This window comes from Hylobates moloch, unplaced genomic scaffold (genome assembly GCF_009828535.3).
Source record: "Hylobates moloch isolate HMO894 unplaced genomic scaffold, HMol_V3 SCAFFOLD_5, whole genome shotgun sequence".
NCBI lineage: Eukaryota > Metazoa > Chordata > Mammalia > Primates > Hylobatidae > Hylobates > Hylobates moloch.
In genome coordinates this window covers 5,534,915-5,559,201 of record NW_026652280.1, presented here as the reverse complement: position 1 = coordinate 5,559,201, position 24,287 = coordinate 5,534,915, and the positions used below count along the sequence as shown (strand labels likewise).

The 24,287-nt window shown below is 51.3% G+C and overlaps 1 protein-coding gene across 2 annotated transcripts; it reads left to right on the top strand.

Annotated features, from left to right (window-relative positions):
* CNDP2 (carnosine dipeptidase 2) lies at positions 1 to 24,254 on the top strand. Of its 2 annotated transcripts, XM_032152056.2 has the most exons (12): positions 28 to 173; positions 3,686 to 3,837; positions 5,150 to 5,293; positions 9,666 to 9,828; positions 12,663 to 12,751; positions 14,618 to 14,818; positions 16,256 to 16,340; positions 17,366 to 17,526; positions 19,651 to 19,815; positions 21,926 to 22,067; positions 22,375 to 22,522; positions 23,428 to 24,254. In XM_032152056.2, the coding sequence occupies exons 2-12, from the start codon at positions 3,778 to 3,780 to the stop codon at positions 23,495 to 23,497; spliced, it is 1,428 nt and encodes a 475-aa protein (XP_032007947.1). In that variant the 5' UTR covers positions 28 to 173; positions 3,686 to 3,777; the 3' UTR covers positions 23,498 to 24,254. The 2 variants fall into 2 exon arrangements, with proteins under 2 accessions (XP_032007948.1, XP_032007947.1); XM_032152057.2 differs by lacking the exon at positions 3,686 to 3,837 and having other exon boundaries at positions 1 to 173.
* The last annotated feature ends 33 nt before the right edge of the window (positions 24,255 to 24,287 follow it).

Genomic DNA, 24,287 nt, shown 5'->3' with positions numbered 1-24,287 from the left:
CCACCCCTCTGTCTCTGGCCGGATTGGTGGGCGTGGCGTGGCGGGGTTGGGGCGTGGCGATACCTGCCCTCCGGACAAGGCGGGGTTGGTGGCCAGGGCAACAGCGGGGCGGGCCCGCGCCGGGAGTCGTAGCCGGGACACGTGGTGCGGAACCGGCGCCGCGCTTGCTGCTGGTAAGAGGGCCTTGCCTAGTGGGCCTTCCTTCCCAGGGGGTCTTCCTGATGGACCTTCCTTCCCGGGTGGGCGCCCTGAGCGGGGACCGGGCTGGGCGGGGAGGACTCGGGGCAGCGGCGAGAGTCACGCCTCATTCGTGGGGGAGCGTGGGGCGCCCGGCCGCAGCCAGGCAGGAACAATGGTGTCCGGGCTGTTCCGGAGCGCGCGGTCGGGGGCGGAGGCCCGTGACGGCCATGGCCCCGGGGCCTCTCACACCTCCGGGGACCCGGGGCCCCGCTCACCCGGGCCACTCGTGTCCCAGCAGCGCCGAGCGCGTCCCCGATCCGCAGGGACAAGCTGGGCGGCGCGCTTGGCCTGAGCCTCCGTGGCCCTCCCTGGTGGAGTCGAGTGGAACGACCCTGGTTGCAGATGGGGTTGCGGGGAGCCGAGCGCTGGTCAGGCCACACCCCTCCCCAGGGGCCTGCTGAGAATTCCAGCCTTTCTCCAATGGATCCCTTTCCCGGAGACCTGGGGTGGAGGGTGTAGCGGGACTGAAGCCTCCCAGGTTCAAAGGGCCCTGGACAGGGTCCCTAGCTCCCGCCAGCATTTGAGGCAGCTTTTAAGGCTATAGGAGGAAGCATCTGAGGGGAGACAAAATTCCCATGCCAGCGATGGTCTGGGGCAGGTGTCTCATTCAATTGGCTTCAGTTTCCTCATCTGTGAAATAGAGACAATATTTGGTCCGCCTGGACCAATGTCCTTGAGACCTTGGTCCTCACAGACAGGGCCACCAAGCTACCCCTCCCCACCGCCTGCCAAGGTCAGATTCCGTAGATTATCCAAGCGTAGACTGCAGGAAGAGGCGGAGAACCCGGGGCCTGCTACCAATACCTTCCTTGTCCCTAATGTTTGCAGGCAGGAGTGGAGAAAGAGAAATTCACATTATGTTTAGGGATCAAGTTCTAGCTTGGGCAGATTGGAGATTCTTTTATTGGTTCTTATGCAGACATGAAGGTGTGATTCAGTTATTTGTGTTATATATGCCTTCAATTATCAAGGGACAGGGACTGAGACTCTCAGAACTAGAAGACTCATTTGTGTGTACTACTGACGGTTCCAGGTGCCACAGCAATTTCTCCTCCCCTCCACTAGTCTCAACATTTAAATCATGTTACTCCCTTGCCAGGCACGGTGGCTCATGTCCGTACCTCGGCACTTTGGGAGACCAAGGCTGACAGATCGCTTGAGCCCAGGAGTTTGAGACCAGCCTGAGTAACACGAGGAAACCCCGTCTCTACAAAAAATACAAAAATTAGCTGGTTGTGGTGGTGTGCGCCTGTGGTCCCAGCTACTTGGGAAGCTGAGGCAGAAGGATCATTTGAGCCTGGGAGATGGAGGTTGCAGTGAGCCAAGATTGCACGAATGCACTCCAGCCTGGGTGACAGAATGACACCCTGTCTCTAAATAAATAAACAAAGTTACTCCTTATGAACTTTAGATTTTTAGAGGGGAGTGAGGTGTCATTTAAAAGGATAATGCTTGCTTTTGCTCAGTCCAGCTTACTGCTTTTACCTTAATTAGTGGTGTTCTCCAGAGCATATAAAAATGGTTCCTTTTAATGGCTTTGTAACAGGGGGAGGTGAAACAGGAGTAACCCAGAAGTGTGAGTGGGAGGAGAAACTGGATCCTGGCCTAACCTGGTTTGACTGGATGAGTGATTAATAGGAGTTGCTTTTTAGCCCATCTCTGATGGTGGAACAATCTGATCTCTGTTTCCTCTCTTTTAGTGAAAGTCGTAACTTAGATAATTACAGTCATATGTTGCTTAAGGATGAGGATACATTCTGAGAAAATGCATCGTTAGGCGATTCGTTGTTGTGTGCACATCCTGAGGTGCGCTCACACAAACCTGGATGGTACAGCCTCCTATATACCTAGGCTATATGGTGTAGCCTATTGCTCCTAGGCTACAAACCTGTGCATGTTCCTTTACTGGATACTGTAGGTAGTTGCAACACAGTGGTAGGTATTTGTGTATCTAAACATATCCAGACAGAAAATGAACTTTTTTAGCTCCATTATAATCTTTTGGGACCACTGCTGTTGTTGACGGAAATGTTATGTGGCACGTGACTATATTTTTGAGTGACTTTAGCTACAATGCCATTGGTTAATTTGACTACAAGAGAATAATATTAATGAGAATGTACCACAGTGAGCTTGGGATCTGTGGCATTTAATAACCAGGAACCCAAATGAAAATCACCACATGTAGCATGTTGTCCTGCTAAATAGGGTTTCCTTTAATGTGAGCAGGTAGCTTCCCTGTGTACATTTTTGGCAACAGGTGGACAATTTGATTTATTAACACTGATAAACGCCTCTCCAGCGTGCTCATGGGCTCCGTCTTACTTGTGCCTCAGTGGAGAGATCCGAGCTGGCTGGGAGATATGTAACTATTCCATGCTCTGTAGCTGGTGTTTGAAGAGGAGGAAGAGGGCACTTGAGAAGGCAGCGGCTGGATCTCCCACCCATATAGAAATCACATTTGCAACTTGCAGTGCCCTGCGATTTCATCACCCTGCACAGCAACAGCCACTTTTGAACAGTTGCCACGCTTGGTGTCACGGTGGATAAAGTCACCTCTCTGTTGAGAAATCACTTTGAAATCCTATACCAAGAAAACAATGCTCTTTACCTGCAGCATGTCGATAAACAGGCATTTGCCTGGCATGTAGACACAGGGCTGTAGTAGGGTCCTGTCACTCCACAGCTGTGATTCTAAGGCAGTTCATGTCCCCGCAGTTTTGAATTTGCTCAGTACAGCTGCGTGCTTTCTGCTGCGGAAAGCCAGTTATAAAAGTCCCAATGCCAGAATCATTTTTACATGGTATTCATTCTAATAAAAAGAGTCTGATGATGTGTTTTCACCTGTATCTGTGAGTGGGGCGGAAGTTGCGGGGTGTCACGCATGGAAGCAGGATGATAGCATGCGCCCTGGAGCCTGCGTGGCCTCATGGTCAGGTGCTTGTGGAGGTTTAGCTGTTGCCCTCTGGCTGTTTCTAGACTAAGATCATCAGCTTTCTTAAACTCAATCTGGTTTTCCTTGGGCTCTGTCGTCTGTGTTGTAGGTTTGTGGTGGTGGACACAGGATGTGACATTCTTGCTGGGATCCCTGAAGTGACTACATCCTCTGGGATAACAGAAAGTGGAACTTACCTTTGTGCTTTAAGAGTGTAAAAATTTTTATTAAAGTACCAGTAAAACTGAAAGCGCCTACTTTTAGTTTTCACTGTATTTTCTTCAACTCAGGCCCTCCCTCTGTTGTTACCTGCCATCTGACACGGAATTTTGTGTAATTTTCCTTCCAAGTAAAGAAGGGAAGATTAGCCCCAGCCTCTAACTGGTTCCCAAAGCTTTTGTCTCTGAAGCCGCAGTCACTTCCTGGAGCGTCTCTGGCTGAGGGTGTTGCAGTGCTGGCTGGGAGGGTGGGGAAACACTTTACAATTCTGAACAAGTGCTTTCTGGGCAGGTCGCCCGTCAGTCCCCACTAGAGACAGGGCTGACCAGTCGTTCCTCCTTCCAAGAACCTTTGAGATCTGCAGTCTGGGGTCTGGTTGAAAGATGGCGGCCCTCACTACCCTGTTTAAGTACATTGATGAAAATCAGGATCGCTACATTAAGGTAAGGGAATATTCATTTTAGGAAATATTAAAATCTGATTTAATCCCATGGGGCCCAGAGAAGCTGTCAAGAGCTAATATGAATTATGCCATTTAAATCCAGGGTTAGAAGATCTGCCTAGAGATCTGTTCCATTAGCTTCTTATTATGGTATAGGTTACACTTTTGGTTTTTGACAAAGTGTTAATATATGTTTCTAAGAATAGCAAATCTAATTGAAATTTTTGTTTCATCTCCAACAATTTCTTGTGATAGTTACAGATTAAATAGTTTGCATTAAGTATGTTCTAAGTAATTCAATAATGTTATATATTAATCTGTTTCTTGATGTTAACTTAGAGCATTATGATTTAAAGTTATTCTTCGTACACATGTTACAGATGAAATCTTTAGAATTCTCATTCTAAAAATTATACTTTAGAAAATTTGACCATTGTCGGGATGATAAATAAGCTAATTTGGACTGTGGCAACATTGGGTATTTTCTGTGTCTTTCAGTTGTAATTTAGTTAGATTCAGATACAAACTTATTTATGGAACCTAGTACATTTTACATTTACTTCCTCCTTAATCGTTAAAAATAAACCATCTGACATTTTTCTTTTGTACTCTAGTTCTTGGTACAGGGTTAGTACTGTAGCAGGACGAGCCGCAGACAAAACCTCTCAGACAGTTGTAGAGTTGTAGAAGGAAGGGCTTTATTCAGCTGGGAGCGTCGGCAAGCTACTGCCTTAAAATCCGAGCTCCCCGAGTGCACAATTTCTGTCCCTTTTAAGGCTCACAGCACTAAAGATTTCACATGAAAGGGTCATGATTGATTTGAGCAAGCAAGGGGTACCTGACGGGCTGCATGCACCGATGGTCAGGGAGAAACAGAACAGGACAGGGAGTTTCACAGTGTTCTTCTATACAATGTCTGGAATCTATGAATAACATCGATTTCTAAGTCATGAGTTGATTTTTAACTACTGGGTTTAGGTCAGGCAGGCCCAGGTCTGCTTTTGGTTTCACTTCACTTCTTTGATTTCACTTCCTTGTTTTTTTTGTTTTTTTTTTTAAACAGGTACTGAGTATAAAACAATATAAAACAATATGAGAGGGTCTCTCTCTTCCCTCAGTACAAACAATTTTTAAAATCTTAAACCCAAAGCACATGTGATGGGTCTGTCCTATTTCCAGTCAGCCTGTTCAAATGCAGCAGCCACAGAGGGTGAGCCAACCACGTGTGCCTGGAACATGGCAACATTATGGGAGCCTTCTCTCCCTCAAGGACACCTTTTCAGAATCCCTCCTTGCTTGTTGTCCACAAACAGAAACTCGCAAAATGGGTGGCTATCCAGAGTGTGTCCGCGTGGCCGGAGAAGAGAGGTGAAATCAGGAGGATGATGGAGGTTGCTGCTGCAGATATTAAGCAGCTGGGCGGCTCTGTGGAACTGGTGGATATCGGAAAACAAAAGGTAGGAGGCAACATTCTTTGCATGCAGGACCACAAACAGATTCTGCCTGAGGGGTTGACAAGACTCCACAAGTTCTTAAAAGATCTTTTGCTTCAAATACTCCACTCACCTTTAAAACGGTAAAGGAAGGGCCCGATTTGGATGGTAAGTTCTGTACGTGACTGCTTCAGTTGGATTGGGGCAAAGGTTATGTGGCACTCAGCATTTTTCTCCAGGAAGGAGAACTGCTGACAGTTACTCAGGACTAAGTTAATGTAACAGTCATTCTGAGAGAATGGCTGAGATTCCCCTCCCAGCAATCCGTAAGCTTTCAAACTAGGAAGTTACACTTTATTCATGTCCATTTAAAAATTATAAAAACTCCCCCCAACCCCCGGCTCCCCCCCACACACGGTGCTGCGTCCCTGAGCCTGATTTTTTTTATTTTTTATTTTTTGGAGACAGAGTCTCCCTCTGTCGCCCAGGCTGGAGTGCAGTGGCGTGATCTCGGCCCACTGCAACCTCCACCTTTTGGGTTCAAGCGATTCTCCTGCTTCAGCCTCCTGAGTAGCTGGGATTACAGGCGTGCGCCACCACACCCCGCTAATTTTTATATTTTTTATAGAGACAGGGTTTTGCCATGTTGGCCAGGCTGGTCTCGAACTCCGGACCTCAGGTGATCCGCCTGCCTGGGCCTCCCAAAATGCTAGGATTATAGGTGTGAGCCACTTTTTCATAAGAGATATTTTGTGTGGGGGTCCGTTGCTTTTCAGTGCAGGATTCTGACAGGTGAGAATGGTTTGTTTTCTTCCTAAATGGACAGTCTCACTTTGTGGTATAGTAAGTACTCACGTCATCCATAGGTTCTTAGAAACTGCAACTTTAAGCAAGACAACATACAACAACAGGTCCTTGAATAAGGTAGTTTTGTTCACTTAAAGTCACAGTTTCTAAAAGCCTATCCATGAAGTTGAGTGAGGGCTTACTGTGTGTGTGTGTGTGTGTGTATATATATATATATATATATATATATTTTTTTTTTTTTTTTTGTCGGGACGGGGTTTCACCATGTTTCCAGGCTGGTCTCAAACTTCTAGTCTCAAGCGACTTACCTGCCTTGGCATCCCAAATTGTCACGCCACCATGCCCAGCCTCTTACTGTATGTTATTTCACTAGTTTATTTCAAATGATTTCAGCCTTATGTTAATTGCATGTTTCATGACATATATTTTCAAAGTTTGTAATATTCTTTTATATTCTTTGATCTAATAACAAGCTTTGGCTTATCTCGGTTCTTTGGCCTGACGATTTGGGTGTCAAGCTGAAATCACAGCCCCAGAAGCTTGGGTGTGGCCATTCAGTTGAGCATGTTTGTTTCATCAGAGGGAGAGAGTGGAGGCCAGGCAGCTGTGTCCACTGGGAGCCCACAGGAGGCTCATGCAGAGCAGGTTCATGCCCAGGCCTGCCGATTTCCCAGGCAGTGCTGTTCATTTGAGGTTTTCTTCTGAAAACAAATTTAATAATTGACTTAAGGTATATTATAGCTTCCCACCAATTTTCCCCCCATCTTTGGGAGAATACACCAAGTTTCTTCATGTTGTTTCTTTTTAGAGTCAGACTCACCTTGCTCCCTTTCCTTTTTTTTTTCCTAATATATTAAAAAATCTAGGCGAGGTAAATCATTTTTAGAAGCTGTTTCATTACAATAGTTATATTTACTTCATTGATCACTGACATTGCTGTGCAATTCTTAAGAAAGGGCCTTTCATAAGAAACTCAATTACTGTTATACTATTTTGAATTACATAACACTGATTTTTATCAAGGAATTGAAAGAGTTCATCACTGGTGGGATCTTCTGCAGACATGCTTGCGGTGTGGGGTGACCGCACATCTTCTCTTCTCTTCCCACATGACCGTGTGGCAGTGGTGTTCTGTTTTTCAGAGTGATGATGACTTGGTGCAGGGGTGAAGGTGGAGGTGGGTGTTTTCCTGTGTCAGTGCAGAAGTCGGAGTATTTTCAGGCTGATGAAGGAGAGGTGATGTTGAGCCTTTCAGAACAATCTTACCTGTGGGCCCAAGCAGTTTCTCAGAAAATGCTAAAGTATTTCAGACGAGCCCTATTGAACAGGAATTTATTTAGAGAAAATCTGTGGTCATTTGAAAATCATTTTTCTGCTCAGGCAAGCTGAAGGCCAGCTGGGACTGCCAAGGCCATGGGTCCCCTGGGACCAGAGCAGGGAGATTTCAGCAACAATTCTTTGTCCCTGGTGGCTACAGGCCGTCCTGGTGAGAACTGAGTCACAGATATAGCCACAGTGCCTCTGGGACAAATGAGGGGCGTCAGGCCACACGCCACACACGCAGCCACAGTGCCGCTGGGACAAATGATGGGCGTCAGGCCACACACTGCACACGCAGCCACAGTGTTGCTGGGACAAATGAGGGGCATCACGCCACACGCCGCACACTACACACACCCCACACATGTAGCCCCACACACATCAGGCCACACCCCACACACGTAGCCACAGTGCCGCTGGGACAAATGAGGGGCGTCAGGCCACACGCCGCACACGCAGCCACAGTGCCGCTGGGACAAATGATGGGCATCAGGTCATACACTGCACACGCAGCCACAGTGCCGCTGGGACAAATGAGGGGCGTCAGGCCACACGCAGCCACAGTGCTGCTGGGACAAATGAGGGGCGTCAGGCCACACGCCGCACACACAGCCACAGTGCCGCTGGGACAAATGAGGGGCGTCAGGCCACACGCAGCCACAGTGCTGCTGGGACAAATGAGGGGCGTCAGGCCACACGCTGCACACACAGCCACAGTGCCGCTGGGACAAATGAGGGGCGTCAGGCCACACGCTGCACACACAGCCACAGTGCCGCTGGGACAAATGAGGGGCGTCAGGCCACACGCCGCACACTAGCAGCCATCAGGTTGCAGGAGTTACTTAAATTACTGGGAACACAAATCCTGGATCCCACAAGAATCCCAGCCACCTGCCCAGTTTTGTAAAGTGCTTGTACACTTAGAGCTGGAGGCCCTGAAGTTTGGAAGGGACACTTTTCTCAGCCTATCACCAGCACTGTCCTGATCCAGTTGTCATTTCAGCGACTGCTCATTTTACCTCTTAATTGCAAACTGTTAATTTAACTTCATTATCAATTTAGTTTGTGTGTTGTGTCTGTTAATACCTATTTTCATGAACAGTGTTTTCTAGTAACTAGACTAATATATATGTATGTCATGTTTTAGTATGAACAGTCTCTTCCTCCTACAGCTAAAACCGTCTCCTGCCACTTGCTTGTGACACTGTGATGATCGTGGGGTATTTTCCTATTGGAATATAGGCACTGGTAGAGGAGCTACGTGGCCACAGGAGTTTTGCACAGCCTGAGTAGGCCATGGTCTAAAGTAAAAGGTGGAGACCATTGACCTGATGTAAAAATTGGAAAAGATCTAAGATTGATTTGCCTCCATTTGGATGCAGGGGCAGGTTGGGATGCCTGTCCCGTCCTCTATTCCTATGGGATTGTGGAACACTGGTAGTGCCTTTGGGACAAAGCTCAGAAGGCGTACCTGCTATCACTAACTGTTTAGAATGGCTAAATGTGAATTTAGATATAAAGATTTTTTAAAAATATATCTTGGTTTATGGCCTTTTCCATGCGTAATTGTAATCAGTGTACAGAATTTCAAAAATATCTCTTCTGCTTTAAGATTATAGTTGATTTTAACCATCATTTCAGAAAATAATAAACTAAGTTGCATCCCAAACTCAGCCTGTGTGTTTTGTTATATAAAAGTCAAAGAAAAATCCACCTTTAAGAATTTACCAAATCCAGCCAGGTGCAGTGGCTCATGCTTGTAATTCTAGCACTTTGGGAAGCCGAGGCAGGTGGTTTGCCTGAGCTTAGGAATTCGAGACCACCGTGGGGGCAACAGTGAAACCCTGTCTCTACTAAAATACAAAAAATGAACCAGGCATGGTGGCCGGCCCCTGTAATCCCAGCTACTTGGGCGGTTGAGACCTAAGAATCACTTGAGCCTGGGAGGCAGAGGTTGCAGTGAGCTGGGATCACACCACTGCACTCCAGCCTGGGTGACAGAGCAAGATTCTGTCTCAAAAAAAAAAAAAAAAAAAAATTACCAAACTGCCTGCAATTGGCAAACATGTACATGTGCTCTGGAGTACAAGAAAGTAAGAAAGTAAATCTTGATTAGTGACTCCATTGAACAGTGTGCTCTTAAACTCTACAATAGAGGTTGATTGATAAGGACAGATAAGGAAGCTCAAGGTCTTTTAATAATCTCCACCTTAAGTATTGAATTTTGTAAACAAAGGCTGCCCTTGGTTCCTTTCCTCTCCATGCTCAGCTCCCTGATGGCTCGGAGATCCCGCTCCCTCCTATTCTGCTCGGCAGGCTGGGCTCCGACCCACAGAAGAAGACCGTGTGCATTTACGGGCACCTGGATGTACAGCCTGCAGCCCTGGAGGACGGCTGGGACAGCGAGCCCTTCACCCTGGTGGAGCGAGATGGTGAGCGCCGCACACCCATGCGTGCCCAGAGGAAAGGCACTGACTTTTGGAAAGTCATTGCTAGTCCGTTTTTCTGTTTCCAGTACAGACTGTTTTTATTTTATTTTATTTATTGTATTACTTTTTAAAAATCTTTTTTTGAGACAGAGTCTCACTCTGTAGCTCAGGCTGGAGTGCAATGGCAAGATCTCAATTCACTGCAACCTCCACCTCCCGGGGTTCAAGCCAGTCTCCTGCCTCAGCCTCCCCAGTAGCTGGGATTATGGGTGCCCATCACCACGCCCGGCTAATTTTTTTATTTTTAGTAGAGACGGGGTTTCACCATGCTGGCCAGGCTGGTCTCGAACTCCTGACCTCAAGTGATCCCCCCACCTCAGCCTCCTGAAGTGCTGGGATTACAGGCTTGAGCCACCACACCGGGCACAGACTGTTTTTAATATAAGCTAGAAATGGAAGTTTCTCACGGGTGCCTCTGTCGCTGAACTTCTAGAAAGCCTGCCTTTTCGTGTGCAAATGAGCCCCCCCCACCCCCATGGCTGGCGTCTGCCCGCTGGCTTCCTCTGCTGCTGATGCTTTTTCTCAGAATGCATATTCAGAATCCAGGCAGGGCCGTCCTGAAAAGCCTGTCCCCTCGTCCCCCTCCCCGGCCCTTACAGACAGCTGCTTCTGCGGTATATGTTAGGGGCCTCCTTCACCCCGGCTGCCCCAGTGGGGGTGGCGATGACCCTGTTATTCACCAAGTGCTTCCATGGGCCCGGCACCTGCAGGCCTTTTGAGGCCTGTGCTGTGAGGGACCCCGCAGGCCGGCCTCTTTTCTTCCTGTTCCTTCTGGGGTAAAGGCCTTCTGCTTTCGTTTCTGAATTTCCACATGTGCTTGCACGGGAGTCTTTGACCAGATGAGGAATCCTCCCACCCTCGTGCTGGGCCCCGCTGGGCCAAGTTCCAGGCTGTTCTCATCGAAGCCCTTCCAACTGGATCATTGCATCTGTGTTCAAACCTTTCCTGACCCAGTGTCAGTTGTGTTCATTACTGTGCAAAACTGAAAATGACTTTACTTAAAGCAACATTTTTTTATGAGATGTAATTCCATGTCATTGTCCTTGTCACGGTGGAATTACTAACTTGCGGTGGATTGTAGGATTAACCCTCTCTGTGCACTCGGGCGCCCCTCGAGCGTCAGACCCACATGTCTGCTTGGCCGTGCCCTTGAGCATCAGACCCGCGTGTCTGCTTGGCTGTGCCCTCAAGCGTCAGACCTGCATGTCTGCTTGACTGTGCCCTCGCTCCTGGAACTCGCTCTCTGAACAGAAGTCTTTCTCTTTGCTCCTTGTCCGCTGTCTTACAGTCTCCGTGGATGGCACCATCTCTTTGCCACCTGCACTGGGAACTGGGTCCCCATCCCTGCCAGGCTCTCCTCTGGGACCACTGCCCTTCCCACGTTGAAAGCTCCCCGTCTCCCTCACCCACTCTGTGGCTGGGTCCTGCTCTCCACTTCTGGGCCTTCACGGTGCCACTCCTTTTCTGGGCTGCTCTCAGAGTGACCTCAACATGCCACTTCTCTTCTTGACTCCTCCTGGGGGACTCAGGATGGCACAGAGGGTCCCTCCCCTCGCCTGCCTTCTGCCTGCCCCTTCTCCCACCTGTACCCAGCCACACGGGACCATGTGCAGCCCCCAGGAGCCTGTGCTGCTCAAAACTGCACCTGGGCACCTGCACAGGCATCAGCCCCGTCACCACTGCCTCGTCCTCTGTGAGGCCTGCCTCCAGCCACCCTCTTAGCCCTCCCTGTTCCAGCCTCAGTAGGCTCCTGACTGTTGAGGAACCTAGAAGTGCACCTGTACTGTGGGAAAGCTTCACTGCCTTGTCTGGGAGCCCTGGAGGGTGGGGGCAGGTCACATTTGTCTGCAGCTCTGAGCCAGCACCGTGCCAGCTGCTGTAGTTGTTCAGTGTTTGTCGTAGGGATGAGGATTTTTTTAGAAAAGCTTATATTTGATCTTCAGTTTTTGTGAAAAGTTGGGTTTCATTCGTCGAAGGAAATTCCCCAGGTGGTGATGACTTTCAGCCTCATACTACCTTGGGCTGGGTCATGCTGAGACTGTGCAGACCCAGGCCCACGAGAAGGCCACGCCTTGAGGACGGCTCCCTCCTCTGGTTCCCTGAGGCCGAGACTGCATGGAATAGGATGGAGGAGGGGTGGGGCCTTGTCTTCAAGTTGTGGCTTCTGTTATCAGCTTCCCCAGAAGCAGTTGTGGTGAGGGGCCACTATGACTGATGACACTGATTAGAAGCAGCGTCTTGTCTGTAGTTTTCAGAGTGATAACTACAGAAAGGAAGAAGCAGAGGTTAAATGATAAACATGTTCTCTGTTTTTTATCAAATTAGGTGTCACAATTGGGTGGGGGTGAGATTATGGTTCTTTTTTGACAACGGTGCCTTGAGGTTCCTAAGTGACTGGGCTTCCTGTCCCCATTGCTCCCCGCTGCTTCTGGTAAATGGGTTTTAATGAACTAAGCAGCTGGCTGCGATTTCCTGGAGTCAGATTGGAGGTCTCCACCCTGACCCAGCGGGAAGCCGTGCCCCCAGCTGACTGCCGTGACCACGGTGGGAGAGGGAAGGGGTACTTGGGAGCATCCACATGGCTTATCTCTTTGATGATGGCAAATTCTCTGACAAATTTCACGATAGTGTTGGGTGGAGACTGGGAGCACCTGATTGGAAGGGGAAGCCTCTCTCGTGTTTGCTTGGCTAAGGGGTTATCAGATGTGCACCTGAGACATGCTGCTTCTGGGTTAATTGTAATCATCACTTTATGAATTTGTGGATTGCTGTTCTAGGCAAGCTGTATGGGAGAGGTTCGACTGACGATAAGGGCCCGGTGGCTGGCTGGATAAACGCCCTGGAAGCATATCAGAAAACAGACCAGGTATGCCCCCAACGCTGACTTCTGCCTGAGTCCTGGGTTCCATCTGAGCCATACAAAGACAGGCTGTCTGTTCACACAACAGCTTGTAAAGCTCACAGGAAAAGACAAGACAAGCGTCCCCCAGCCCTTATCAGCACAGATGGCTCGGATGTAAGAGTATAGGTTTGTTTTCCAGCTTTAGGAAACATTCAAAGTTTAATTGTTTTACAGCTGCTTAAAGGTCCCAATATTGGTGACTCAGCATGATTTTTGCCACCACATGGAATGTGACTTTTCAGTCCCTGACTGTGAGTGTGGTCCCCTGCCAGAACGTAGTGCAGGCTTTGTGACATCACACAGGCCCCTCACTGTCTCTGTGTGCTTACCGTCCTCCTAAAACTAAATTCTGATTTTTAAAATGTATTCTCTGGCTGGGTGCGGTGGCTCACACCTGTAATTCCTTTGGGAGGAATTACTTTGGGAGGTCGAGGTGGGTGGATCACTTGAGGTCAGGAGTTTGAGACCAGCCTGGCCAACATGGTGAAACCCCGTCTCTACTCAAAATACAAAATTAGCCAGGCATGGTGGTGGGCACCTGTAATCCCAGCTCCCGGGAGGCTGAGGCAAGAAAATCGCTTGAACCAGGGAGGCAGAGGTTGCAGTGAGCCGAGATCATGCCACTGCACTCCAGTCTAGGTGACAGAATGAGACTGTCTCAAAAAAAAAAAAAAGCATTCTCCTACCTGTGAAATATCTGCTCATTGTTCAAAGTTTGCTAAAAAACGGACAAGTAGAGAGAAAAATACTTGCCTAGAATCGAAAGACAGTTAGTATTTTGAAATTTACCAAGATTTTCTGTTGCTTTTTGCCTAGTTGTGATCATGCTGTATAGACATCTTTGCATCTTGCTTTTATCTTGTATCATGATGAAATAAGAATAAGATAAGCATTTTTGTCAAAGCGTGGAATGTTAGGTCTGAGAAGGGTCTCAGCCATGCTGGTCCGGGGGATTACTTTACATGGTGGGGAAGTGACACCCAGAACCACCTGGCCTGGTGTGGCTGAGCCTGCATGCTGGGCGGGAACTAGGAAGCCTCCCCAAGCTCCCGTGGAGCCCTCAGCCTCAGCTGCAGTGGAGGCACCTCGGGCTCTGGGGCAACCAAGGGTGACAGGTGGCTGTGCAGGGGCAGAGGTCCTGTGGAAGATTTCATGTGAAGGGCAGAAGAGGAGGAGGAGGCAGGGGAGGAAGCGCATCCATGAACGGGGCTGTCTGGGGGCAGCCTGGGTGGTCGTGAACTAGGCCTCAGTAGCCTGGAGTCGTCATTTAGGCCCTGATCTTCTTTAGCCTGCCTGGCCTTTGACAAATCGCCAGCTTCATGCACAACCTCATTTTTCACCTTTGGGTGTGGGGGTCAGAGTCGGGAGAGCACCTGCGAAGCCACAATGATCCAGACACACGGCAAAGTGGGCACGTTCCCGTCGGGCTCCTCAGGGAGAGCAGCGCTTCTGTGCCCAGGAGCAGCGAAGGTCACACAGGAGGACCCGCACCTCCTCGTGTCGGTGGCTCGCTGGTATAATCAGGACTCGTGTGGTGTTCTTCGTGTCGTGGCCCTTATTGCAGAGGGAGCAGCACAGGCTTTCCTGGAAGCTCCCCTCGGTCATGTGGGGTGGCTCCAGAGAGCTCCACCTTGCGAGACTGGACCGGTCCAGGTGGCCTGGAGCCACAGTGGCCTGGCAGTGCCTGGGGAGGGGGTGACGACAGGTGCACACAGAGGCCCATGTGGTCAGTCTGGAGAATGCGGAGATGTGGAATGTGTAATCCTGAGTGGTTTCTAGAAGGAAGGTTTGCAAAGCTGAATATCCACTCGTGCTGTTCCCTTCTCACAGGAGATTCCTGTCAACGTCCGATTCTGCCTCGAAGGCATGGAGGAGTCAGGCTCTGAGGGCCTGGACGAGCTGATTTTCGCCCGGAAAGACACATTCTTTAAGGACGTGGACTATGTCTGTATTTCTGACAATTACTGGCTGGGAAAGAAGAAGCCCTGCATCACCTACGGCCTCAGGGGCATTTGCTACTTTTTCATCGAGGTACAGTGCCAAGCTGTACGGCTCACTTTTTTCTAACCCCTGAGTCTCCTGGTTCTTCCAAACCCAAAGTAGGCAAGGACCCAGAAGTCAGGTGCGCAGGAAGGAGAAGCACAGGGCTCACTTAGTGCCCCAGTTCCCAGCTTCCGTAAACCACCATCATATACCAGGGTGGACAGCAACACTTCCAATGATCAGAAGTTAATCTCAGCAGCATCAAGCTAGGACAGTGTGTGATTTGTAATGCTGCGTTGGAGCCGCTGAGAGGAGATTAAATGCTAGTTCATTTCAGAAGATGCAAGCACATACAAAGCATTTTAGAAACACTTCCTTTTGAAGGTGGAAATATTTATATGTTAGCACTTAGGCACCTTATCCCATGACTAAGTGACTGACTGCACGGGATAAAGACAAACCGAGGCCGGGCGCAGTGGCTCATGCCTGTAATCCCAGCACTTTGGGAGGCCGAGCCAGGCGGATCACTTGAGGTCAGGAGTTTGAAACCAGCCTGGCCAACATGGTGAAACCCCGTCTCTACTAAAAATACAAAAAGTTAGCCGGGTATGGTGGAGGGTGGCTGTAATCCCAGCTATTCAGGAGGCTGAGGGAGAACCACTTGAACCGAAGAGGTGGAGGTTGCAGTGAGTGGAGATTGCACCACTGCACTCCAGCCTGAGCTACAGAGCGAGACTCCATTTCAAAAAAAAGAAAAAAAAAGAAACCGGGGCAGCACCAAGAGTGGGAAGGGCCAGGCCTGGCTGGATTCTGCCGCTCACTGGCTGGTGGTCATCTCCCAGTACTCTACAGGATGACTGTGGTGATTAAATTAGGTCCTGTCTGTAGACATCATTTATAACCTGAACGGTGCTAGAAATCACTGTAGTTGCTGCCCTGAGCCCTCACTCTGAGCAAGGTGCTGTTCTGGTTTTAAAAGCGGCCGCCTGTCACCCCCGGTGCTGGGAGGGGCACTGTGCCTTTCCCATTTGCAGGCGAGGAGGCCCGGGCATTCGGCAGGCAGCTGCCCTACGCTGGGTATGCGGCTGCTCAGTGCAAGGGCGAGGTCCGACCCCAGGTCTTGGGCTCCAGGCCTGTAGTGGGTCTCATTCATGTGGGGCTGCCCTCTCAGCAGAGGTGCAGGGTCTTTGTTAAACTTCTAGCAAAGGCTTTGAGTGGTAGGCGGATTGCCCTGTGGAATGCTTGTACCTGTGGCTAGTGTTACCATCTTATCTGTGGTTGGCATATGCCACAGATAAGCTGGTATTTTTTTGTTCCTGCCTAAGTTTTTAATTTGGGAAATGCCTTGCTTTGCTCCCTGAGGGAGCAAATTTTGATTTGGAAAATTGTCAGGCCTTGTAAATGCTCTTTGTTGAATTCACTGTCACATGATAAAAATAAGCTCCCACTAGGCAGCCAGATACAGTGGCCTTTGTTTCCGTGCAGGTGGAGTGCAGCAACAAAGACCTCCATTCTGGGGTGTACGGGGGCTCAGTGCATGAGGCCATGACTGATCTCATTTTGCTGATGGGTAAGTGGGGGATGGGCATTCAGTCCGCAGTTTAGGGGGAAGGGGACGGGCGTGACTCCCAGGCTGTCTGTCATCAGCATTGTGTGCATTTCAGCATTCCACAGGAACCAACTTCTGTCTGGGTTTCCAACGGTGCCTCTCCCTCCTTCCACTCACTTGTCCCTCTGAGAGGCCCCCTTGTTTTATTTTTGCCCCTGAAACTCTCCTGCGCCTGTCACCACCTGGTGAAACCTTGCCTGCCTCCAGCACCCAACTCAGTCGCCCCCAGGTCCTGTCTGGCCAAGCCCCTGGAGGCACATGGTACTGTCCTTCCTCCGATGTGGTCATTTTCCATCTCTCGCAGGGCGTGTGTTTTGGCCTGTCTTATGTATAACTGGCCCCATCCAGGTCCCCCCGCCTGATCAGCTCTTTGAGAGCAGCCATCCCATCGTGCTGTTCCCGGCGTCCTCCTGCTCTGAGGCCAAGCACAGCCCTCGCTTCCCGCACCATCCACAAGCTCTCCATTCCTCCACGCCGCTGCCAGCTGCCCGCGTGACGTCCACTCTGTTGTACCCACAGTTTACCCCCCTCAGCTCAGGAGCAGCTTGTTTCTTGTGGAACGCGCATTAAAAAGGCACACGGGGCAGCGCGGTGGTTGTTAGAGTGGGGCTGCGTGAAGCCAGTCTGCTGGTTTGCGTCGTGGTCTATGACCAAGGACGATTTCCTGTCCCCACTTGTTCCTCAGTCTCCTTACCTGAGAAATGGGAATGCCCAAGCTGCTCCCTCATTGGCTGTTTGGCTGATTATATCACTGGCTGAGCCTGAGGCCCCGGACTGTGCCTGACAGGCGATACGTGCACGAGACGCGTCCGCGAGCATCATTCTTTGGACCATTGTGGCTGCTCTTGGCCCCTCCTTAGCCATGTGGCTGTGGGGCCTGAGCCGCTTCTCTCCTGAGCCCGGCTCCCTGGGGTCGGTGCAGGAAAGAGCAGCTCGCCTTGGTGCGGCCTCCCCTGAGTGCTGTAACCCTCTCCCGCTTCTCTCAGGCTCTTTGGTGGACAAGAGGGGGAACATCCTGATCCCCGGCATTAACGAGGCCGTGGCCGCCGTCACGGAAGAGGAGCACAAGCTGTACGACGACATCGACTTTGACATAGAGGAGTTTGCCAAGGACGTGGGGGCGCAGATCCTCCTGCACAGCAGCAAGGTGCTGGTTCAGGGCTCGATCCTGCCACATTCCCAGGCCATGCTGTGACACAGGTGTCCCCAAGGCCCTGTCACCTTCCCTGGGTCCAGGGGGTCTCCGAAGGAAGGAGCTGGAATGTCCAGTGCACATGAGTCACTCAGAAAGCAGACTGTGACCAGGTTGCTGGTCGTTGGAATTTTTTAGTATCAAAATCCACTTTTGATTCCATCAGACCTGGAGAAGCAGGCAGAGGGGACATGAGCTGGCTCCTGCTGGCAGCGGCTCTGCCGTGTTTGTGTTTATAGAGTAACCTCCTTACCACTGGGCCCAGGGCCCATTTAAGCCACATCAGAGCCGAGTGCTAGGTGGAAACTGCTGAATGTTTACCTAACCGTTAGGGGAAAAGTGAGTCGTGACTTCTCTTAATAGGCTGTAGGTTTATGCGGTACAGATGTAAGTTCTGCGGGCTGTAGATTTATGTGGTACAGATGTAAGTTCTGCAGGCTATAGGTTTATGTGGTATGGATGTAAGTTCTGCAGGCTGTAGGGTTATGCGGTATAGATGGAAGTTCTGCAGGCTGTGGGCTTATGTGGTACAGATGTAAGTTCTGCAGGCTGTAGGTTTGTGTGGTATGGATGTAAGTTCTGCAGGCTGTAGGGTTATGCGGTATAGATGGAAGTTCTGTGCCATTGATTCAGCCAGCATCAGTTGAATTAAGCAACTCAGCCCCTGGGACACAGGGAAATAAGGCCCAGCTGGGCTCTTGAGTTTTGTCTCCCAGAGACAGACAGGCAAGAACTCTGGAAGGATGTGCTGAGGGCCACGCTGGGCAGTACCAAAGGCTGTGGGCCTGCACGAGGGGAGGGTCATGGTGCTGGGAGCGGCTGAGGCTCGTCAGAGGATCCTGTCAGCCAGCAGAGGTGCAGGGCAAGGCTGGCATGCCCGGTCAGCAGGAGCACAGACATATCAGCTGCTTAGGGACAGACAGGCAGCGGAGTGAGGCCTGAGACTGAGACCGACATGCCAGCCTGATGGCCTGGGTGCTGTTGTGGAGCTCCGGGTCTTCCTAGGAGACGGTGAGCCCCAGCCAGGCTTTGAGTTCATCGGATCTCACTTTGGGAAAGATCATGGGTCGGGGTATCGGAGCTGAGTCGGTGGAGCTGGGAGACCCTTGAGGCTGTTGCAGGCGCGGGAGCCTTGGTGGCATCAGGGAGGAGCCTCTGGAATAGGAAGAGAAGGTCCCCACCGGCAGTGACTGGACAGCGATGTCATGGACTGAGGGGTTGGGCGCGGGGAGAAGCGGGCCTGGGAGAAGGTGGGTCTGTTTCTCCTGCTCTGTCCCTCAGGCTCGTGCTTGCTTCTGTGTACGGTGTTTTTAGGGCCTTGTCTATTCCTCCCAGATAACATTGAGCTGTTTGGTTCACAAACAGAAATCTACACATTCAGTGGCTAAGTCACTGAGGAACCTTCTGGAAGCCCCTTTGGGAGCACACCTACTCTCTTGACCCACCTTTGCTGCTGCAGGGATGCGGGGGGCGGGGGGCAGGCAGGAAGGTCATGGTGTTGATGACACACTTGGGAAACAGGAGATGAAGTCTCTCCTGGTCTGAGGAGATGGCATCGTCGGTATTCAGGGGGCCGTACCGGATGTGCTGGTCAGCCTGGCTCTCCTCTCTCAGTAGGAACTGGCTGCAGGCCTATGTCCCGTGGGCCTGGGAGAGGCCTGCACACAGCCTGGGCCGCATCCCCTCTTACTCCTGGTGCCTCTGGCTCATCAAGAGCTCCAGTGTCTGTGAGACCTTGACACCCCCAGTTCTACAGGTGCTCAGTGGCCAGCGTGGCTCTCCTAGTTCTGCTGGGTGGACCTGAGCCACCCACACTGCAGCGAGAGGCAGTGAAATGCCTCACCTGAGGGTGTGCAGCCTGTCAGGGGCCTCCTTTGTGCTGAGTCACTCACTGCAGCCGTAGAGTGCACCAGGGCGGAGTCCCCTGCACCTGGACCTCCTGCCTGTAGTTGTCAGGGCCCTGGGCCAGGTCCTGTCTCACACCGCTGATTTCCCAGACAACATTCCCAGCTCCTCGGTGAGCAGACGGGGCTGGCACCGAGTGCCTGAGGTGTCCCTGACCCTCTGATTTTTCTGCAGAAAGACATCCTCATGCACCGATGGCGGTACCCGTCTCTCTCCCTCCACGGAATCGAAGGCGCCTTCTCTGGGTCGGGGGCCAAGACCGTGATTCCCAGGAAGGTGGTTGGCAAGTTCTCCATCAGGCTCGTGCCGAACATGACTCCTGAAGTCGTCAGTGAGCAGGCACGTGGGGCTGGGACACGGGGTGGGGGCCAAGAGCTGCTGTGTCCGGGCAGAGACTTCGGTAATAAAGGCTCTTGCTCAGCAGACACCCAGGCCATGCGTGCCCCCGCTTCCTGGCTCTGGCCAAGTCAGTAATTATGACAGTTGTGGTTCAGAAGCTAATCAAAGATAATGCATCACATGTAAGTGACCTTTGTTTCTGATGAGGCAGGCCAAAATCTGGCCTTTGGCCTCACCTCAAGGCTCCAGGCCAAACACCAACGTTGGGCCAAGCGTGTTCTGGTCAGTGTCCCGGAGCCGCCCCGTACCATGGTGCCGTGCGGAGGGGACTCTGGTGGCTGGAGGTCAGCCCAGCTTCTGACTGTCCCCCTCAGCTGGGATTCATGGGGAGATGGAGTCTTCCCACTGGGAACGGGAGCCTGGGGCTCGCCCTTCGTGCTGAACACTGAGGTCTTGTCACGGGGAGGAGTCCCCGGGTCAGCGCCTGGCTCTATCCTGGGTCTGGATGCAATGTAGCCTGTGGTCATTTATTTTATGAAGTGCCTCGGTCTGCTCAGGCTGCCACAATAAAGATCACAGACGAGGTGGCTTATATGGCAGAAACGGATTCCTCACTGTTTCGGAGGCGGGTGAGTCCAGGACCAAGGTGCTGGCAGCTGTGGCATCTGATGAGGGTTCCTCCTGGCCGTGGCGGCTGTCCTCACTTGTCCTCACGTGGCAGAGGGCAGGCTCTCGGTATCTTCTCACCCAGGCTGCATCCCACCCTTCTGGCCTCATTTAATCTTTGTCTAAATAAGGTTTAGAAAAAGAAAAAAAAAAACCTACTAAAGAGAAAAAGCCAGGCTTTTAAAGAATTCAACTTAGTTTTATTCAAGCATCTCGCTGAGGACTGCGGACTGCGGCCCGGGGCCCAGGAGCAGCCTTCGAGGGGTTTGTCCCGGCTGCTCCGAGAGAGTGGCTCAGGCCACGGCTCAACTGCAGTGGGGGAGCTTCAGTGTGTGCAGAATCACATTGCACCTGCTCAGATGTTACATTCCAGCCGAGCCGCACTGAGCCTCGGTGTAAGAGCACGTGTGGTCACAGGTCACAGGGGCACAACCACTAATGCGGTCAGGTGCTATCTTATGTGTAGGAAGAGGTAAGGACAGGGTCATTTATCTCCTAAGGAATGCAGCGACTCGGGCAAGAGGCAGGGGTAGTGTGTGCTCTCTCCTGTTTTGTCTTCAAAGCATCTTTCCCAAGAGCTGCAGGTAGTGGCAGGGTGGAGCCTGTGAAACAGGCCAGCAAGCAGAACAGCACAAATGCGGCTTCTCACATTTGTGACTTTGTCTCACACCTTAGTTACTTCTGTTAAGTCCCCAAATGTAGTCACAATGGAGTTTAGGGCTTAAATATATGAATTCTGGGGGCACACAAACATTCTGTCCATAATATAAAGCAGGTCAGGGGAGATTGTTTTTAAACTCAATTTAAATAGTATCATCATTTGGAAGATCTTTGGAAAGAGTGAATTGCTTGATATTAAAACTTTGTCTTTTACTTTGAAATAACTGGGTTTTATTTTTTGATAAGAAGTCCCCCCTTTCTGGCCGGGCGCGGTGGCTCACGCTTGTAATCCCAGCACTTTGGGAGGCCGAGGCGGGCAGATCACCAGGTCAGGAGATCGAGACCATCCTGGCTATCAAGGTGAAACCCCGTCTCTACTAAAAGTACAAAAAATTAGCCTGGCATGGTGGTGGGCGCCTGTGGTCCCAGCTACTCGGAGAGGCTGAGGCGGGAGAATGGCGTGAACCGGGGAGGCGGAGCTTGCAGTGAGCCAAGATCACGCCACTGCACTCCAGCCTGGGCAACGGAGCGAGACTCCGTCTCAAAAAAAAAAGAAAAAAAAGAAAAAAAGAAATCCCCTCTTTCCTTACTCCAGTTATGTAGCTCAGTATTAAGCAACAGAAAATGAGACTCGTCGTAGGCTCAGCATAGACCCATCGCAGACCTGTCAGAGGCCGATTGTAGGCTCGCTGTAGACCCGTGATAGCATACCCGTAGGTCATTAGCATTGGATCAAATGCAAGCTTATAAAGCATTGTGTATCTCTATTCTATTTGTGGTTTAGGTCACAAGCTACCTAACTAAGAAGTTTGCTGAACTTCGCAGCCCCAACGAGTTCAAGGTGTACATGGGCCACGGTGGGAAGCCCTGGGTCACCGACTTCAGTCACCCTCATTACGTGGCTGGGAGAAGAGCCATGAAGACAGGTTGGACCCTCATCCTTGTGGGTGATGCTGGGCAGGACCCATTGCATGTCTGATAGGACTCTGTTATGTCGCCTGGGCGCGTAGCTATGTCGGGGCACCACTGTATCGTGTGGGCACGTAGTTAAGTCAGCATGAGGACAGCCAGTGTGTGGGATGAGCCTGGGCCCCTGGCGGACCCCGAACACGGGTTTGCTGTCCCCAGGGCCTCGCACAGAGTCTGACTGAGTGCCGTTGAGTAGTGGGCTGAGACAGATCCCCAGCTTTGGGGCCCCAAAGCTCATCGTTTATTTTATTTCGTTTCCCCCAGTTTTTGGTGTTGAGCCAGACTTGACCAGGGAAGGTGGCAGTATTCCCGTGACGTTGACCTTTCAGGAGGCCACGGGCAAGAACGTCATGCTGCTGCCTGTGGGGTCGGCGGATGACGGAGCCCACTCCCAGAATGAAAAGCTCAACAGGTGAGAGTCCAGGGTGCGGCCCAGGTTGGTGTCTCCTGCACAGCGTCCCTCTTGCCCCTTCCCCTTCCCCCCATGTGCAGCTGCCAAGAGAAGCAGGTGGGGGCGATGGCCCCGTGACCTGCCCTCTTGTGTTTGTGTGAAGTGGGAACTTCAGATGGGAGGCAGGACGAGGCCTTGCAGTAGAGGGGTGCTAAAAACAAGGTTCATGCAGTGTTTATCTCTGCACTTCATCTACCCCTCTCTCCATTTCCTTTTTTTTCTGTTCATTTTTCTGTTTCCTTTTTGAGGAATTGCAGTGTCATTGCTAACTGCACACGTTGCTGCTTTGACACATCCTTGACTTGGGCAGACGTGATGGGAATTCTTCCCACAACAGGGCGGGTGCAGCCTCTGAGCTCGCCTTGGGAGCAGGAGGGGCCCAGCAGGCAGGGGTCTCGGGCAGTTCCAGGGGAGGCCTCTGGCCCCTAAAATTGCTGAGGAGGGCAGAAGGCAAGAATGCATCTTGGGGTAACCAAGGCAGATGATCAGGGACTAAGACAGAGGCAAAGGCCCTGCCAGAAGGAGGGAGGGGGAGACAGAGACCTGGCTGTGAGGACTGGCCGGGGGAGGCCTGGTCTTCAGAAGCAAGCGGATAATGGGAGGAGCCCACGATCCAAGCTGGACATTTCCTGCCCGGGCACTAGGGGACCAGGATTGGTCTCTGGGATGGGCAGTCAGACTGAAGCTGCACTTGAGAACCGGGGTGCTGAATTCTGAAGGCAAGCAGGGCTCAGGGCCCCCAAGCTGGGATGGGGGATGCTCCCCAGGAAGAAGGCAGAGTGTGTCTGGGCTTGGGAGGAGTCACCCCACACCTGGGTGTTGGCTCACGACACCAGCCAACACAATGATGTGTTCCTCTCTACTAGGCATAACTACATAGAGGGAACCAAGATGCTGGCCGCGTACCTGTATGAGGTCTCCCAGCTGAAGGACTAGGCCCGGCCCTCTGTGTGCCATCTCCGACGAGAAGAAATCCTGCCCTCACCTCACCCTTTTCCAACTTGCCCAGGGAAGTGGAGGTTCCCTGTTTCCTTTCCCTCTTGTCGGGTCATCCATGACTTTAGAGAACAGACACAAGCGTATCCAGCTGTCCACGGGTGGAGCTACCCGATGGGCTTATGAGTGACCTGGAGTGACAGCTGAGTCACCCTGGGTAAGTTCTCAGAGTGGTCAGGATGGCTTGACCTACAGAAGATACCCAAGGTCCAAAAGCACAAGGTCTGCGGAAAGTTCTGGTTGTTGGCCGGGCACCACGGCTCACACCTATAATCCCAGCACTTTGGGAGGCCAAGACAGGAGGATCACTTGAGGCCAGGAGTCTGAGACCAGCCTGGGCAACAAAACAAGACTCTGTCTCTACAAAAAGTTTAAGAAATGAGCCAGACATGGTGGTGTATGCCTGTAGTCCCCGCCACTCAGAAGGCTGAAGCAGGAGGATCGCTTGAGACCAAGAGTTTGAGCCTGCAGTGAGCCGTGATCGCACCACGGCACTCCAGCCTGGGCAGTGTAGCAAGATCCTGTCTCTACAAGAAGTTTGTAAAAAATGAGCCAAGTGTGGTGGTGCATGCCTGTAGTTCCAGCTACTCAGGACACCGACGTAGGAGGGTTGCTTGAGACTGAGAGTTGGAGGCTGCGATGAGCCATGACTGCCCCACTGCACTCCCGCCTGGGCGACAGAACGAGACCCCATCTCGTTCTGGTTGTTATTGAATTGGGACAAACAGAG